This window comes from Euprymna scolopes, chromosome 41 (genome assembly GCF_053919585.1).
Source record: "Euprymna scolopes isolate OS-2025 chromosome 41, ASM5391958v1, whole genome shotgun sequence".
Lineage (NCBI taxonomy): Eukaryota > Metazoa > Mollusca > Cephalopoda > Sepiida > Sepiolidae > Euprymna > Euprymna scolopes.
In genome coordinates this window covers 24535786-24554987 of record NC_136522.1, presented here as the reverse complement: position 1 = coordinate 24554987, position 19202 = coordinate 24535786, and the positions used below count along the sequence as shown (strand labels likewise).

The window sequence follows — 19202 nt, the reverse complement described above, 5'->3', positions numbered from 1 at the left end:
GTTTTGTTTTACGGCATATCAACCCTTTTCAGGTTATTTAATGCCGAATCTGGTGATTTTGAAGAACGATTTTTTAATATAGTATATTTGTTTTTTAAGTCGTATTCTATTTAACCCATAGTTGGGACCCTAACAGGTGCTACCACTCCGGGTCAGAGTGGACCTGGGAGCAATGGCAATTAAAGGATGGCTCCACACTCTCTAAGGCCTGCAAGCTGGGGCCCTCACCATCGGATATAGTTTAAGGTCATATCCAGGACCCAGATTGTTTATAGGAAAGCTAATGTTAAAGTATAGATGATAAAATGATGAATATTTATTAATTTTAAACTAAAAAAAAATTAAAATATATATAAAGCACCTCAAGTGTATTTTTCCCATTGCAAAAATATATGTACATGCCATACGGTTTTAACTAAAATCCGAAGAGTTTTCTGCTCTATTAGTTTATTTCATTGAACTGCCCCCCACCCTTTTCTGTTTCCCTATCTGCACTAACATAGAGAAATTTAAATGTAATGTGAACAAAGTTCTTGCTGCTCAACTTCTTACATAATGCCCTTCTAGACCTTGACATCAAATATCATCAAAGTGGCAATATTTTTTACTTTGGGTCACATCTTATCGAGATCAAGCAGCTACTCATGGATACGGTTTCATGACTGTAAGGTAGATGGTAAGACAAATGATTGAAATGACAAGTAATTGTAGAACTTGGGTAGCATTTAAATATTTAAAGCAGGTTTAATTATTTAAAATAGAGTTTAATTAATAAAAGCAGGTTTAAATATTTAAAGTATGTTTAATTATTTCGATTAGGATTTAAGATTTATAGTAGGTTTAATTATTTAAAGTAGATTTAATTATTTAAAGTAATGTTTATTTTAAAAAAACTAAGGTGTAATTATATGCAGTAGGTTTAATTATTTAAAGTATGATTTAATTATTTAAAGTAGGGTTGAATTATTTAAAGTAATGTTTATTTTAAAAAAACTAAGGTGTAATTATATGCAGTAGGTTTAATTATTTAAAGTATGATTTAATTATTTAAAGTAGGGTTGAATTATTTAAAGTAGGGTTAAATTATTAAAAGTACGTTTAATTATTTACTAGGGGGTTTAATTATTTAAAGTAGTTTTTATCATTTACAGTTGAGTTTAATTATTTAAAGTAAGTATAATTATTTGAAGTATGGAGAGTTATTTAAAGTAAGTTTAATTATTTATTTAAAGTAGAGGTTTAATTATTCATACCAAGTTTAATTATTTAAAGTAGCGTTTTATATATAGAAGTACGGTTTAATTTTTTAAATAGAGTTTAATTACTTCAAGTAGGTTTAAGTATTTCAAGTAAGTTTAATTATTAAATATAGGTTTTAGTTATTTAAAGTAGGGTTGAATTATTAAAATTAGAGTTTAATTCTTTGTATAGCTGAATTATTTAAAGAGTTTAATTATTTGAAGTATGCGTAATTGTTTTAAGTAGGTTTGATTATTTAAAGTAGGTTTGATTATTTTAAAAGAGGTTTCATTAGTTAAAGTAGGCATAATTATTTTACTTAGAGTAAAAACATTTAAATAGAGTTTAATTTTTTTAAAGCAGGGTTTAATTTTTAAGGTGGGTATGATTATTAAAAGTAAAGGTTAATTATTAAAAGCAAGGTTAGATTATTAAAAGTGGGTTTACTTATTTAATGTAGGTTTTAATTATTTAAAGTAAAGTGTAATTAATTAAAGTAGGGTTTAGTTGTTGAAAGTAGGTTTAATTATTTAAAGTAGGTTTATTTATAAAAGTATGTATAATTATTAATAGTGGGTTTAACTATTTATAGTGGGGTTTAATTTTTAGAAGTATTTTAATACTTTTTTTAATTTTTAAAAGTAGGTGTAATTATTTAAAGAAGGTAGAATTCTTTAGAGTAGGCATTATTAAAATTAGGTTAATTATATTCATATTATTTAAAGTATGCATTATTAAAAGTAGGTTTTAATATATTCTTAATTATTAAAAGTGGGTTTAATTATTGAAAATAGGGTTTAATTATTAAAAGAAGGTATAATCATTGAAAGTATGGTTTAATAATTTAAATTTATTTTAGTTATTTATAGTATGTTTTAATTATTTTAATAGGGTTTAATTATTTTAAGTAGGTTATAATTATTTTAAGTGGGTATAAATAATTAAAGTAGGGTTATAATTAAATATAGGGTAAAATTAGTAAAAGTATGTTTAATTATTTTAAGTAGGGTTTAATTATTACAAGTAGGATTACATTTTTCAAAGTAGATTTATTTTTTAAAGTAGGGTTTTACCATTAAAAAAGAGTTTAATCATTGAAATAAGATTAATTATTTACAGTAGGGTTTAATTATTTAAAGAAAGGTTAAATTATTTAAAGTATAATACTTTAAAGTACGGTTTAATTATTGAAAGTAATTTAAATTATTAAAACAATGTTTAATTATTAAAAGTAGGTTTAATTATTTAAATTGGGGTTATATTATTTAAAGTACGCTTAATTATTTAAAATATAGTTTAATTACTTAAAGTATGATTTTATTATGTAAAGCCGGTATAAATATTTAAAGTAGGTTTCATTATTTTAAGTATGTATAATTATTAAAAGTGGGTTTAACCATTTAAAGTAGGTTTTTACTTTTTAAAGAAAGTATAATTAATTAAAGTAGATCCTATTATTTAAAGTATGGTTTTATCATTTAAAGTAGGTATTTTATTTAAAGTAGGTTTAAATATTTGAATTAGGTCCCAATATTTATTTAGGTTTCATTATTAAAAGTGGGTTTAATTATTTAAAGTAGGTTAAATTTTTTTAAACGAGGTTATTTTTTAAAGTAGGTTTAATTATTTAAAGTATGTTTGAATACTATAAGTTAGTTTTATTATTTAAAGTAGGGTTTAATTATTAAAAAGACAGTTTTATTATGTAAATGGGTTAAATTATATAAGTAAAGTTTTATTATTCAAAGTAGGGATAATTATTTTAAGTTGGTTTTATTATTTAAAGTATTGTTTTATTATTAAAGCTAAGTTTAATTATTTTGAGTATTGTTTAATTATCGAAAATAGGTATAAGTATTTAAGGTAGGATTTAATTATTTGAAGTCGGTTTTATTATATATATGGGTTTTTTATCATTTAAAGTAAGTTTAATTTTTTAAGTAGGTTTTCCTTTAAATTATGTATAATTAATTTAATTACGTATAATTCATAAAAGTAAATTTTATTAATTAAAGTACGGTTTAATTTTTTAAGTAGGTATAATTATTTGAAGTAAGGTTTACTATTTAAAGTAGGGTTTAATTGATTAAAGTATGTTAGAATTTTTAATGCGAGGTGAAATTATTTAAAGTAGGCTTTAATTATTTTAAGTTTTCATTTTTAAAGTAGAGTTAAAAGATTTAATTATTAAAGTAGGTATAAATTTTTAAAAGAAGAGTTTTATTTTTAAAGTAGATATAATTATTTTAAGTATGTTTAATTATTTAAATATATATAATAATCTAAAGTAGGTATAATTTTTTAAGTAGGGTTTAAGTATTTGAAGTAGGTTTAATTATCAAAATGGGTTCAATAATAAAAAGTAAGGTTTAATTATTTAACTATGGTAAAAAAAATTAAAGTAGTGTTTTGATAGTAGGTTTAATTATTTGAAGTAGGTTTTTAGTATTTAAAGTAGGTATAATTATTTAAAGTAGGGAAATTTATTTAAATAGGTTAAATTTTTTAAGTATGGTTTATTATTCAAGGTATTGTTTAATTATTTAACGTATGTTTTATAACTAAAGTAGGTTTAATTATTAAAAGTATAGTTCAATTTATTAAAGAAGGTATAACTCTTTAAAATGGGCTCATTAAAGTAGGGTTGAATTATTTAAAGTAGGTATTATTATTATTATTTACATTATGTACATATATTTTAAAGTAGGTTTTCTTAATTAAAAGTAAGTTAAATTTTTTTTAATAGGTTTAATTATTAAAAGAAGGAAAAATTATTGGAAGTAGGTACAATTACTTACGGTACGTTTTTATTATTTAGAGAAGATTTAATCATTAAGATTAAAATTTAAATAATTAAAGTATGATTTAATTAATTAATATAAGTTTTGCGTATTTAAGTAAGGTTTAATTATTTAAAGTGTGGTAAAAAATAATGTAAATAGGATTCAATTATTTAAAGTATAATTTTATTATGTAAAGAGTTTAGTTATTTAAAGAGTTTTATTGTTTAAAGTAGGTGTAATGATTTTAAAGTAGAGTTTAATCATTAAATAAGAGAGTGTAATTATTTAAAGAAGGATTAATTATTAAAAATAGGTATAATTATTTTCTTTATTTAATTTGAAAAATAGGGTTTAATGGTTAGTAGGGTGCAATTATTAAAAGTAGATTTAATTATTTAAAGTAGAGTGTAATTATTAAAAGAAGGGGCAATTATTAAAAGAATGTGTAATTATTAAAAGTAGGTTTAATTATTTAAAGTAAAGTTTTATTATTTTAAGTAGGTTTCGATTATTAAAAGTAAGTATAATTATTTTTAGTAGAGTTCAATTATTTTAAAGAAAAGCATTGTTTACAGTAGGGTTTTACTATTGAAATTATGTATTATAATTTAAAGTCGGGTTTAATTATTTAAAGTATGTATAATTATCTTTAGTTTGGTTTAATTATTAAAAGAAGGTTGAATTATTTTAAGTAGTGTTTAATTATTTAAAGTAAGATCAATTATTTAAAGTATGGTTTAATAACTTAAAATAGGGATTAATTATTTAAAGTAGGTGTAATAAATTAAAGTAGATTTAATTATTTTTAAGTATTATTTAAAGGAGGGTTTAATAATATATAGTAGGGTTAAATTATGTAAAGTACGCTTTATTATCTAAAGAAGGTTTATTATTAAAGGTGAGTTTAATTATTTCAAATAGTGTTTATTTAAAGTAGACACAATTATTTAAAGTAGGGTTAACTATTAAAGTAGGTATAATTATTTAATGTACGGTTTAATTATTAAAAGTAAATAAAATTATTTAATGTAGGTTTAATTATTTTCAAAGTAGGGTTTAATTTTATAAAGTAGGTTTAATTATTCAAAGTTGACTAAAATCTTTAAATTGGGTTTAATTATGTAAAGTAGGTCGAATTTTTTTAAGTATGACTTAATTATTTAAGGTAGGTTTAATTATGTAAATAAGGTTTTATTATTTAAAATAGGTTAAATTATTTAAAGAACCTATATTTATTTAAAGTAGATTTTGTTATTAAAATGTGGTTTCATTATTTAATATTCAAAATAAGGTTTTACATTTTAAGTAGATATAAGTAGGGTTTAATTATTTAAAGTAGGTATAATTATTAAAAGCATTTTAATTATTTAAAGTGGGTTTTATTATTTGAATTATGGTTAAATTATTTAAAGTGGAGTCTATTATTTAAAATAGGTGAAATTATCTAAAGAAACTATAATTATTTCAAGTAGGTTTTGTTATTAAAAGTAGGGTTTCATTATTTATAGTAGGTTTAATTATTTAAACTATTCTCCAATGTTTTAAAGTAGGGTTTAATTATTTAATGTAGTGTTTAAGTAATTAAACTAGCACTTAATTCTTTTAATTAGTGTTTAATTATTTGTAGTAGATTTAATTTTTTATAGTAGATTTTATTATTTTAAGTAGAGTTTAAATATTTATAATGGGTTTAATTATTTAAAGTACGGTTTTATTTTTAAATTAGGTATAATTTATTAAAGTCGGTTTGTTTTTTTTAAGTAAGGTTTAATTATTTAAAGTAGGTTTTATTAGTTTTAGTATGTATAATTATTTAAAGTAGGGTTTATTATTTATAATAGGTTTAATTTTTTGAAAGAAGTGTTTGATTGTTTTAAGTAGGGTTTAATTATTTAAAGTAGGGTTTATTTATTTACAGTAGGGTCGAGTAAGTCACTGTAGGGAGAAATGTGAAGCAACGACCGTTTTCAAACAACAAAGAGAAAGCACAAAAATTTTATCTTTCACAAACTAAACAAAAACAAAAGGCTACTTTTTCAAACCTAAATTAAAATAAATACAATTAATAAACACTGAAGACACTTTTAACTGTAAGCAATATGGTGTAAAATTAATTATAGTTATTCATTGTTTAACGACACCATCACTGGCTGTGGAGTCTGTATCACAAATGGCTGTCTACAGAGCTAGCGGCCTTCACAGTAAATCTTCAGTTCAACTTGGGGGCTAGGAGTGCTCCCATCTCCACTTGATGAGAGTCAAGTCTGCGTTGTCGCCGTGGGGACTAAGGGCATGCTCTACTGCTGCCTGCCTCCTGTGTCTCCTCTCACAGCCTGCCGTTTCAGTTCCTGAATTCTTGCACCTGCTTCAATTCTGGCGACTCCAGTTTACTCCAGCGACTCCCCAACTCCCTCCTGCAACTCCAACGTTTCCAACCACTAACTCCTGCGGCCCACTGATGTCAAGTTACTCGTACCAGTACCAACTGATGTCCAGTTACCTGTCCCAATGCCCATTGACGTTCAACTACCCGGACCAGTGCCCACTGACGCCTAGCTACCAGCTCCAGAGCCCACTGACACCCAGCTGCTCGTTCCAGTGCCCACTGACGTCCGGGTACTCGTGCCAGTGCCTACTGACGCCAGCTACCAGTTCCTACCTCAAGGACACAAACATTTCAAGACGTCCGTTCTCCCTCCGGCTGATCCTGAATCCATTGCCATACATTTTTGTCATATTTCTTGGCAAAAATAAAATATGATAGCCTATCATCTTTAACCATGTTTATCTGTGTTTGTCACCTTTCTTTGCCTTGTGTCTGCTTTATTAGTTGTACAGTCGAGTGGTACCATTACACCTTTCGACCCACCGCAACAATCTTTATACATCTGTTAATTATTATACGTTTTGTTAATGTTTTACCTTCTATGTCTGATGTACATACCCCACCCCTCATATCTTTTATTGAGATTTTAACTATACGTTGTAGTTTCTGAATAGCGACACGGGAAGTTGAGGATTGGAACAAAAACACTATGTTGCAGCTTGTTCTCAGAGTTGAACTGCATACTGATTACCCCACACCCTTCAGGTGCTATTTTAACAATAAGGAGAGAATTTCCAGGATACCATCGACTATAAAAAACGTGATATTTCTTTTCTTTTCTCCTTCCAAAACTTATTGCCTAAAAACATTTCATTTTTATACTCTCTGACAGACAGAAACAAACAAAAAATTTTCGCACAAATCTAGCCATCTTTATAGATTATTTACAATGCTACATGTTGGTTAGTTGGTTGGTAGTTTGATTGCTCCATTTGATACTTAGAATCTTTCTAGGGCACTTAGTAAAAAACGCATCTAAGATCAAAGAGTGAATTTCTTTTTTCTTTAAATTGCATATATGAAAGTAACTTCATAGTTTTATCAATCACCTGCATTGCCTTCAGGGAATTGCGAATCTTATATGCATAACAACTCTACAAATTATAAATAATAACACTTCATTTGAATGAAAAAATTTTATTTTAATTCATAAATTAAAAAAAAAATAATTTAGTTTTTGTTTTTTTAAAATATCCATAAAAAATATGAATGTTTAATGAAAGAATAAAAATGTGACAACATACAAATATAGCCAGGAATATGTGCGTCATTTTGAAGCCAATTCTTTTCTTGAATAGCAGCTCTACTGAGAAATAATGTCTTTCATCAGCGTCTTCAGTCACCAATGAACCCTAATACTCCTTATAGCCAGTCACTATTTTTTATTCTCCAATGTAAAAGGCTTACAAATCACTTTGGATTTTTCCATAACCACAGTAAACATTGATATATTTGTTTCTATTATTATAGATATCAAAAATGGCAGTACCACTGATTTCTTTGTGTTGAAAAATTCTTGCTGGTTTGTTTCTAAAATGTGTTAAGCTAAATGCCTTTTTACAATGTGCTTTTCAGTTATATTTACTTATTTTACATATATTTAAACACCAAATTGCATATGATATATGAAAAAAAAATTAAAAGAAAATCAATAAATGCATTTTATATAAAACATTTAAAACCTGCAACCCAAAATAAATCATACAGAATTGAATACAATAGTAGTAAATGTGATAGCTTTTCTTCATATGACAATATGGCAGTCCACTAAAAATGGATCTATGCGAGTTATTTTGGTTCCTTCTGAATTTTATCTATTACAATATGTATTTTTCTCTGAGAATTTGGTTTTTTCTGAGGAGTCCACAGAAGAAATACAAATATTAATTGCTCTCCATGAACCAATATGTAAAATGTACCAAAGTTTTGATTTTGAAAAAAAAAAAAGAAAAGAAAATAAGATGAATAAAACCTTGAACTTTGGAACATAGCAAAATTATTATTTTTTTTATATATGTGTGCTATATCTTAAACATCGAGCTTTTGATTTAAAAAGAATTGGTATACACAAAGACTAGAAAATATAAGCAAAAACATACATTTTCACAAAGACCTATATATATATATATATATATATATATATATATATATATATATATGTATGTACATTACAGTATAGCCTCGTCTAGTGTCCATCTTAAGCTAAAGGTAAGGTAGATGCCATAGGAAACTGGATACTGTTAAGAATCGAATAGAATCTACAAAGAAATCTGTGAAACAGTTACTTTTTATACATAATGAAAAAATTCTGACAATGTTTACTATGGAAAATTTAAAGTGATCTGAAAGCCTTTAAAATGCAAATTTGGAAGTAGTTTCAGGTCAAAGTCAAATATTATGGTTCATTTTTCATTTATGCTGCTAAACAAAGGACACACTATTCTATAAAAGAACCATGATGCGTTTTATTGTGCCTTTCTTCAGTACAACATGGACTGCAGGGATTTGCGCACATTTGCCATCTCTTGTTGTTGCTGGAAAAAGAAATTTAAGACAATTATTAGAGGTTGTAAAATCGATAAAGATAAGTTAAGATGTATGGAGTTACTCCCCTTGAATTTGAGGAAGCATTATAAATAATAACGTTTGAAAGTCAATGTAGCAGAGACTTCTCCTTGTGAGAGGAATTTAATTAAAGCAGGTGGCGGAATACTTTATGTATTATCATGATCACTTTTAATGCAGAATTCTAAAAATGCTATGTAATACAAATGCATAACTAGAATTATCGCAACAAGTCAATAAAATTGTATTTTTTATTATTATTGAAATGTCATTAAAATCGGAAGTAAATAACAAATTTAAGGAAGCTTAATAATTCCTCAAAGAGGCTTTTATAATAAAAATGCTAAGACAATCTGCACAAATAGTTTAATGTCTTAACTCTAATAAATTAAAAGTAGTTAACAGTTATACAAAAAGATGGCCAGACAGCCATAGCTCATATTTGTATAGATCCAACATGCACGTCTGAAAGTCAAACATCCATGTGACGAAGAGAGTATTTCCCGAAATATTGCAGCATAGATACTCCACATGACCACCTGATGCAAGTAAAACGCAATACATGTGTAGATGTTTTAAAATGCAAGTAAAACGCAATATATGTGTATAAGTTTTAAAAAATATTTATTGATTTATACACACATGTATATTGGATCGATAAAGGTGAAACTGCGTAACTTGTTCCACTATTATGTCTTGATTCAGTTTGTGTCGATCTGTTACACATCTGCATTGTATTGTCTTCTATAAATGTAAATTTCCTCTATATATACACATATTAAATAATGCTTTGAGCAAACTACTTTAATCTCTAATCATTTACTGTCAAATACAATATTTTTCTGACTCTACAGATGTGTTTGGAAAGTAACATTATAAAGTGAGACAAGAAAAATGAGGAAAACTTAAATGCAATGGTGATGCTAGAAATTTCAAACTTTGAAAATAAAATCTGACACAATTTTTAGAACTGAGGAATTTAATCCAAAATATAGATCAAAGAATTATGAAATGCACTGATCAAGAAAACAAAGAATTAGGTTAGGGAGAAAGTAAAAAAAAAACAAAAAAAAAACAATATATTGCCAGGATTGATACACATTTAAAAACTGTAATTAAAGTTGATAGCAGAACACAAAATAAAAACAAAATTCATGCGCCAGTTTAAAAAAAATTGAAATTTGTACATCTTAATTTATAATTCATGGCTTATGATAAAGAGATACATCAGATTTGACTGCATAATCAAAAAGAGCACACAATTTTACATAAGAGTGTCAAGTTTCATGAGAATAGCTGGAAAAAGAAATAAAAGGTGGCAAAATTACCGAATTTCTTGAAATGTTGAGGTCCGTAATTTACCCACTTTTTCTAAAGAAAAATGTCCACAGAAAAGCATAAATTTTGACACTTAAAATTCTCATAACGTTTGAACTACTGATGGTATTTGCATAATTCAAACGATTTTAAGCATCTTTTACATAGCTCTTTTCATGCAAGTTGATAAAATAATTATCTAAAAAGAAAAAAATCAACTTGTAATGTTAGTAGTACTCAGTCACATAATATCAGTAACACAAAGTAATCCAACTATAAATTCATATAACACACATGTGATCTAAGCAATGACAAGTGCAGGTTCTGCCACACAAAAGTAGAGGTAAGTACTGCTGGGAGACGTCTACTATATGATGCGACACAATGGAGTATGTAAATATCTCCACTGGACAATCTGTAAAAAGTTGAATATCGAATGCAACAGCAAATCCTGGGAACATGCAACAGCAAATCCTGGGAACAAACAGCAAATCCTGGGAACATGCAACAACAAATCCTGGGAACATGCATCAGAAAAAACAGTTGGAAGAAAGTCATACACCATCCACTATGACTATACAATTTTCACAGCTACATAGATAGAAAATGAAACTATAAAACCTGACATGATATGGGATAAGAAGGAGAAAGTAACAACCTTAAAAGTTAGTGTCTTCAATTATGCTGGGTTAAACAGAGCTGAGAGGGAAAAGATAAGGAAATACCAAAATCTTATGTATGACATAAAAAGAAACTGAAATCTTAGGAAGATCTCTATCATTCCAGTAATTATAGGAGCAACTAGACTCATGAAACAGAATTTCAAAAACTACCTGGCAAATATACTCAGTGAACCAAGTGCAAAAGAAATTCAACCAATTGCAATTAAAGGGATGGTCAGAATCTTAAAAAGATCTCTTGGTTGGAATATGAGATAGCGAGTGAATGTTTGGCATCTTGGAAATGTTTGAAATGTTTGATAAGAAAATTTCATAAAAGTATAATTTTAAAAAAATAATGGAGAAATGTACTTACAGTATCCATTAGGATTTTTTTTTGTAACAAAGCCATTTCCTTTCGGAGTTCCGTCTGGACACAGGTTTGCTGATCCTGATGACATTTTTCCAAATCCTTCAGACCCTACACAAATAAAAAAAAAATAGTTGAATCACCTAACGCTTACTTTTCATCAGTTATCTCTTCATAACAGACCTAATCTCTGCCCCATCACCATGGCTAGGAAACCTCATATTACCAGTTTTATTCTTTTTAATTTTTATCATTTTCAAGTTATAAATAAAATATAGTAAAACCTCTTTGTTATTTATGAATGCCAACATAAAATAAATATATGATATATAAATGATATATAAATGATATTGTTGAAAAAAAAATCAAATATAAAATTATATTTACTTGAGAAAATTTGCTGTTTACTCTTGGTATAGGGTTTTGTTTTCAATTACAACCCCAGTGTTTGCATATACATTATAGATGGACTTTTTATTCAATTCATACATTTCATGGATGTGAGTAGCCAATTGCAAAAAAAAAAAAAAAAAAAAAAAACTGAAATTAAGATGAATTTCTCAACGTGCGTGCGTGCGGAAAAGAGAGGGCAGCAAAAAAAAAAAAAAACTTATTTTCCTAAGCATCTCTAATCAGTTTCAACTAAAAGTCAAAATTAATTGAAAGCCACCAAATTTGTATGTGGAAGAAAAAGGAACAGGAAGTCATTGTTTGATGAAAACTCCATTTAACTTCCTTTATTCCTATTGAGAATCATTTGATTCATGGTAAAATTAAATTTCAGTTTTCAGTGAGAACTGTTATAAGAGTTTCTTATTAACTGCCATATCAGCTTCTTAGTTTAAAAAGAAAAAAAAATGGATTTCAATAAAAAAAAGAAAAACTAAAAACTCGCATAAATGAAAGGCTTGAGCAATTTAAGTGGAATTTCACATATTTTTCATAAAGAGGATTTCCGTAAAAAAAAAAAAAAAAAAAAAAAAGAGAACTCACATCCTTGAAATATATGCACTTAAAACATTCAGTATTCTGATATTTGTGAAGCTAATCTTCATAAATCTTACATTAAATTCTGGAAACGAAAAAAATGATCAGAAAAGAAAATTAAGTTGATTTGTCTTTATGAATCCACTTTTCTCTACACAATTTGCATGGCATCAGCTGCAGCATTCTCAACAAATCACTATTATTGAAATAGTACACTGCCATATCCTCTGTGATTCATGGATCAGTGTTTGACTGAAGTCTAAAATCTATCAAACTGATACAAACTACTGCTTTGTATGGCTCAAAGTGTTGGACATCAACAAAGGAAGCAAAACAAGACTATGTTAGTGACGGGGTAGATATTGCATTGAATTTCAGATCTGACCAGATTCAATCAGGTTTGGAATGTTAATATTTAGCATTATTATGTCAATCTTAAACAAAGTGTAAATTGTTTACACATGTACTACATGTAAGTCATGAAACCGGGATTCACGATTAAGACCTCTGGTAAAAGGTTAACACAATAGCTGGAACAAATGTGATTGAATGTACCCTACATTAAGATTTTACAATGAGTTTTTGAGCATATTTTTCTTTCGATTTTGGTTCACCCCAAACAAAGCACGAATTGCTACTGAGATGTAAGGGCTACTCTGAATTAGAGGTCATATCTACTAGTGATGGGACAATTCTAATATTGTCCTTGATTCAGATACGATTCCAATTCTAAAACCATTTAATAAAATAGTAGAAATACATGATGGCATTTTTTACTGAAAGTTTAAATCTTTAAATATTTTTTACTGAAAGTTTAAATCTTTAAATATTTTTTACTGAAAGTTTAAATCTTTAAATATTTTTTACTGAAAGTTTAAATCTTTAAATATTTTTTACTGAAAGTTAAAATCTTTAAATATTTTTTACTGAAAGTTTAAATTTTTAAATATTTTTTACTGAAAGTTTAAATCTTTAAATATTTTTTACTGAAAGTTTAAATCTTTAAATATTTTTTACTGAAAGTTTAAATCTTTAAATATTTTTTACTGAAAGTTTAAATCTTTAAATATTTTTTACTGAAAGTTTAAATCTTTAAATATTTTTTACTGAAAGTTTAAATCTTTAAATATTTTTTACTGAAAGTTTAAATCTTTAAATATTTTTTACTGAAAGTTTAAATTTTTAAATATTTTTTACTGAAAGTTTAAATTTTTAAATATTTTTTACTGAAAGTTTAAATCTTTAAATATTTTTTACTGAAAGTTTAAATCTTTAAATATTTTTTACTGAAAGTTTAAATCTTTAAATATTTTTTACTGAAAGTTTAAATTTTTAAATATTTTTTACTGAAAGTTTAAATCTTTAAATATTTTTTACTGAAAGTTTAAATCTTTAAATATTTTTTACTGAAAGTTTAAATTTTTAAATATTTTTTACTGATAGTTAAAATCTTTAAATATTTTTTACTGATAGTTAAAATCTTTAAATATTTTTTACTGATAGTTAAAATCTTTAAATATTTATCATTAATACAAACAATAGAAAATTACGTTAAAAACTTCAAGAGAATTAATTTATTGCGGATTCTTATTTTCATCTTTCTTAGTTGTTGTTTCACAACGTTTCGGCCAACTTTCTAAATACTAACTTCTGTTCTTTAGTTCCTTTTAAATAACGCAGACCCCTCTGCAGTGCATTGCCTAAATTGTTGTTTAATAATGTAATCATGAAATACTGTATTCCAACACTGAGCACTCTGCTTTAGACCATATAATAACTTGTTAAGTTGCCACACGCTATTTTTATTTTTCATTATAAATCCCTCTGGAGGGGTAATATAAATTTCACAATCTATTGGGGCATTCAAATAAGCATTTTTTATGTTCATTTGATGGATGTTTATGTCATATTGCGATGCGATATGCAATAAAATTCTGATTGTCGTTAGGTTTGTGGTCGGTGAAAACGTAAAAAAATATTCTATACCGTAAATCTGAGAGTATCCTTTAGCAACAAATCTAGCTTTGTACTGTTCTACGCCTGATGCTGTAGTCTTTTTTGTAACGACCCATCTTGTAGAAATAATATGTTTATCTTTTGGGAGAGGCACTACCGTATAGTTATCATTTTCAATTAAAGCATCTATTTCTTTTTTCATGGCAATTTTCCATTCATCACAATTTTCTGAATTAATTGCTTCATTGAAAGCTTTTTGGCACATTTTCCATTGAATAGCAATAGTCGATTTGATAATCTTTTATATTGTCGACCACAAAAAAATCGGATCGCCTTCTATTTCTTTTGGGATATCTTTCGACTTTATCATCATCATCATGGATACTCTTGTCTCCATCATTTTTATTATCTTGTTTGTTTTAATAATTTGAGGAAATATAATTTCATCCTCTTCATATGATGGGTTTTTGTCTTTAAAATTTTACACATCGGATTCTTTTTATTTTATTTTTCTCTGGAAAAAATACTAAATTGGCTGGACTGTTTTCATCGTATCCAAGAAATATACCTCTGTCGGCTTTAATATTCAATTTACTCTTTATCTATATATGCGAAGCAAGTTGAACCAAATATATGCGTTCTGCTTAAATTTGTTTTTTTACCACAGAAAGATTCATATAGAGTTTTAGATAGTGTTTTGTTAAAGCACCTGTTGCGTATATAGGCTGCCGCCATAAGTGCGTACGTCCAGAGGTTTTGGGGGAGTTTTGATTCAATGAGTAGGCATCTTGCCATTTCAAAAAGTGTTCGTCACACTCTTTCAGCAGTCCCGTTTTGGTGTGGCGATCTAGGAGCTGATTTTTCATGCTTGATATGATGGTTAATTAGTAAAAGTTCAAAGTCTTTATGGGTGAATTCCGTACCGTTGTCAGATCGAATACACTTTACTTCATCGTAGGGATCCATGTCGGCTAAATATTTTTTAGTTGCTAGCAGGGTATCAGATTTGTTCTTTAAAAAGTAAACCATTATTAAACCTGAATGGTCGTCTACGAAATTCAACACATATCTATAATGTTCTCTGGTCATCGGTTCCACGGGACCGTTCAAGTCACAATGCACCATTGATAGGATTTTTTTTAGCCTTCTTGTCTGGTATCTTGCTTTAATAGTTTGTTATTTTCCCTGGCATACAGACATCGCAGTTGAAGCTTTTTGATGTTTGTATTTTCACTCTATCAACTACAGTCAGCAACTTTTTGATATCAGGAATATTGCAATGTCCAAGAATTTTATGCCATGTCTGTAGATCATGGCAAGCGGTTTTTGATGGGACTACGCTATTTAAATAATATAGTCGTCCATTTTCTTTAATGTCGAATACAGTTCCATTCGGGTACACCAGTTTTGATTTATTGGGGCTAAAGTTTATATTTGCACCTTGTTTAGTGGCAGCTTGTACAGAAAATATATTTTGTTTAAATTTTGGGATTAGAAGAGCGTTTTCTAGAATACAAGAAACATAAGTCACCTTTATTGTTCCTTAGCGAGATTTTAGCATCGCCTCTTTTCAAAACGATATCATTTACTCGACTCCCGTCAGATAGTTCTACAAAATGATTTTGTGGCTTAAAGTTGGGATCAAAATTGATAAAATCAGATTCCTTTGTAATCACATGTGCCATGGCACCACAATTGACAAAAAAATTATTATTTGTTGAAACATTAAACGTACACAAAAATAAAAATGTATGTTCGCTAACAGAGCTCTCCACATTTTTAATGGAGTCGCCATTTTGGGTCCTGTATCTACATTGGAAACTCTTGTGATTAGGTCGTCCACAATTATAGCATATAATTTTTGTACTTTTCTTAGGAGAAAAATTGTTTTTGGCAAAGTTGCGGTTTTTATTCCTGGCATGAATATAATTTAATTTTGGTGTTTTTATGTGTGTATTTTTAAATTATGATATTTGTGTATTCGTTTTTTTCTGTGATCATTTTTTCAGTTTCCTGGTAACTTCTGAGTGCTACCTTGAATTGGCTAAAAGTCATGGGTTTTTCTTTCTGGGTTATCACAGTGGTAAATGGCTTGAAATCACTCGGTAATCCCTTAAGGACCATAGAAATTAACAGACTGCCATTTATAACTTCACCAGACATTTTTAAAGAATTTGCAGTCGTTTCGGCTCTTATAATCAGTAATAGTTTCGGCTTCCATTCGTTTTAGAGAGGTCAGTTCAGTGTATAAAGAAATAATTTTGGGTTTTCCTTTCGATAATTAATGCTCTCTCAATATGTTCAATGCTTTGCAGCCAACGTCCAGGGCTTCTCTCATTACTTCTCTCATTACAGTGTTTAGATGACTTTGGTCATCTAAACACTGTATTAATTCCGCAAAGACAGTTGCGTTCTTTTCAATGAAATCGGGGTCGTTTCTGTTTCCAGGTTGTGTTTGAAGTACTTTGTGTAGCTTTTGGATTTGTAGATATCCTAGAAATTTAAATTGCCAGAATTCGAATTTTGATTCGGATCCATCAAAATAAAGACCACGCTGGGCTCCTCTAGAAGTGTAAGACATGTTTAGTTTCAGAACAGTTTCCAATGGTTTGTTGTTCTAAACAAGTCTTGAGAGGTGACTGGTTTCCACAGAGCAAAAGATTTTTACTGTGTCGAGGCGGAAAAAAACATGCAAAATTGCTACAGAAAAGGTTTAATATTATGGAGCAATTCTGGTTTCTGATTGGTTGGAAGCAGAACGTGAATTAATTCGATTCGTCAGTTCCTAGCAGCATTGTTTATAAATAGAATCGCCCGACTGTGTGGGATCATACCCCATTATGAATCAAAAATATTGCAACAAATTGCATAACCAATTTTTATTTCTTTTGGGGTCTTTGGGGTGTTAAACGTTATGATATATGTGTTAGTTAAAATTGAGTTTCCATTTTTTTTAATGGATATTCTTTTTATGTCTGTTAGTCCTTGGAATCTTAGTTCGGTTTTTATTTCATCAATTGAACAGTATGATAGTTCTTTGCTTCTTATAAGACCCTTTGATGAATTCATTTTACCATGGGGATATGCTTTGATCTTTTTATTATGGAATTTTTCCATTTTTAGAAGGATATTGGCATCTTTTTTTTTTATTCACTTCTACTAGAATTGTTCCATTTCTTAAATTCTTAACTGCTTTGGGTGATATTCTTGCAGCGATTTCTTTCTGTATCAAGAATGGGGACAGTCTTGTCAGGAGGTTGTCATCTTCAGCTTCCAGGATAATAAATCTTGGAAAGTTTGGATTTTGTAGTTCTTCTTCCTCTGAGCTGGAAATATCCTATATTTCTGCATGATATCTTTTGGGAGGCTTTTTCTTTTTTTACATTTCTATTTTTGATTATTTTTCATTTCTGCTGCTCCCCACCCGCCTCAGAGCCCTATGTGGGAAGGGTTTTTTTTTTTTGGGGGGGGGGCATTTGCCCCAACACAACAGGGATACAGCTTACTGTTGGATTCCAGCACCTGTGTTTCATTCATCCCCTCCAAGAGCCTTATTTTTGGAAGGGATGTGGGTTTTCCAGCCATGTTTCGTCCGTACTCAGCAAGTTGATTGACGCTTCAGCCACCGCTTACCAAATCAGTTTATTGTCTAATGTGGGGAGCGCGAGCGTATTTTCTTGTTATGTTTGTCTGATTTAGGGCTAGGCGTGACCAGCCAATTGATCGGAGCAGGCCTCTCCGACCGCCTGTCTAGCCAAGGTAAGGGCCAAAGTGGTGTGTTGGGAAGGGGAGGAACTCATTTCTATCCTTCGCAACCCTCAACCACCAGGATTCCGTTCCAAGGTCTCATGGGTCGCCACGCAAACAGGTGGCCCCATTGAGGGACTTTTACTCTCTGCAGGGGGGTAGATGGTGTATTCTAAAGCCCCACCGACAGGGCGAAGTAAGGAAGTCGGGGGAGCTGTTTTTGCTTTTGCAGAAGATATTGCATTTTACAAAAGAGGATAGAAAACAAAAACAAATTCAATGTAAGTGTATTTTGTCTCGGGGAGCCAAAAGACAGCCTGATCTGGTAGCACCAGAAATAAATTAATAAAACTCATCTCAATAATGAATCCTAATTAAATAATATTAAAGAGAATTGTTTTTATATAGAAAATTGGGTTGAAATTTTTCCAATACTAATAAATACAGAGAGAAGCTTAATTAATTGCAGCGATGTGTTTACTTAAACAAAGAAAATAAAGATTAATATAACATTTACCTTATTGAAATGTTCCTGTAATTCTTTTAGAGTCTTCATTCTCTGTTGTTGGATCACCACGTTTTGTTGGAAAAGTTTCTGCTGCTGCCGAAACAGCATCTAAAAGGCAAAATGAAGATGCATCAATGTATTCAAATGACACAATGAAGTGGCAGGTGTTATTGACACCAACAAAACACTGAAACACCAAACAATAATTGCAAAACAGCATTTGTATAAAACAACACAATAACAAAATGAGTTCTTATAAACCACAGTGAAGTTGCATGTTCAACTTAGCAGAGTTCCTTTTTTATTTTGCTTTAAGAAAAGTTGGAGTTTTTTTATTTGTTAGAATGCTGGTTCTTTTTTAATAGCATTCTGAGATGCATCTTGAAAATGATAGGGACAAATTTGAAGGCTGTACAAGACAAAGATTCTGGATTAAAAGACAGCACTTATCATTGGCTGTATCTAGTCTAGTTGAATAGGGCTTATTTACTCTTTTAGATCTAAGGGTGGAGAGGGATAACTTGCATCTGCTTAACTTGTATCTCATTTCTATCTTTAATGCAATTGCTTGATCATTTCCCATGTAACTGTCCTTTGTGACTACACACAGCAGCAAATTATTTTTTATACAATTTTTCAATTGTTAAGAGCCTTGTTTCAATGAAGTTAAATATTTGCTTGTAAA

The 19202-nt window shown here is 28.6% G+C and overlaps 1 protein-coding gene across 1 annotated transcript in view; it reads right to left on the bottom strand.

Annotated features, from left to right (window-relative positions):
- Positions 1-8348: 8348 nt before the first annotated feature.
- Positions 8349-19202, bottom strand: part of LOC145266435 (synaptonemal complex protein 3-like) — a 32297-nt gene continuing 21443 nt past the window's right edge. Inside the window, exons 6-8 of the mRNA XM_080122107.1 lie at positions 18527-18625; positions 11326-11430; positions 8349-8942 (exon numbers count right to left, since the gene is read on the bottom strand). Of these exons, the coding sequence (XP_079978233.1) occupies positions 8889-8942; positions 11326-11430; positions 18527-18625 (258 nt within the window). The 3' untranslated portion in view covers positions 8349-8888. The remainder of the gene's footprint in view (positions 8943-11325; positions 11431-18526; positions 18626-19202) is intronic.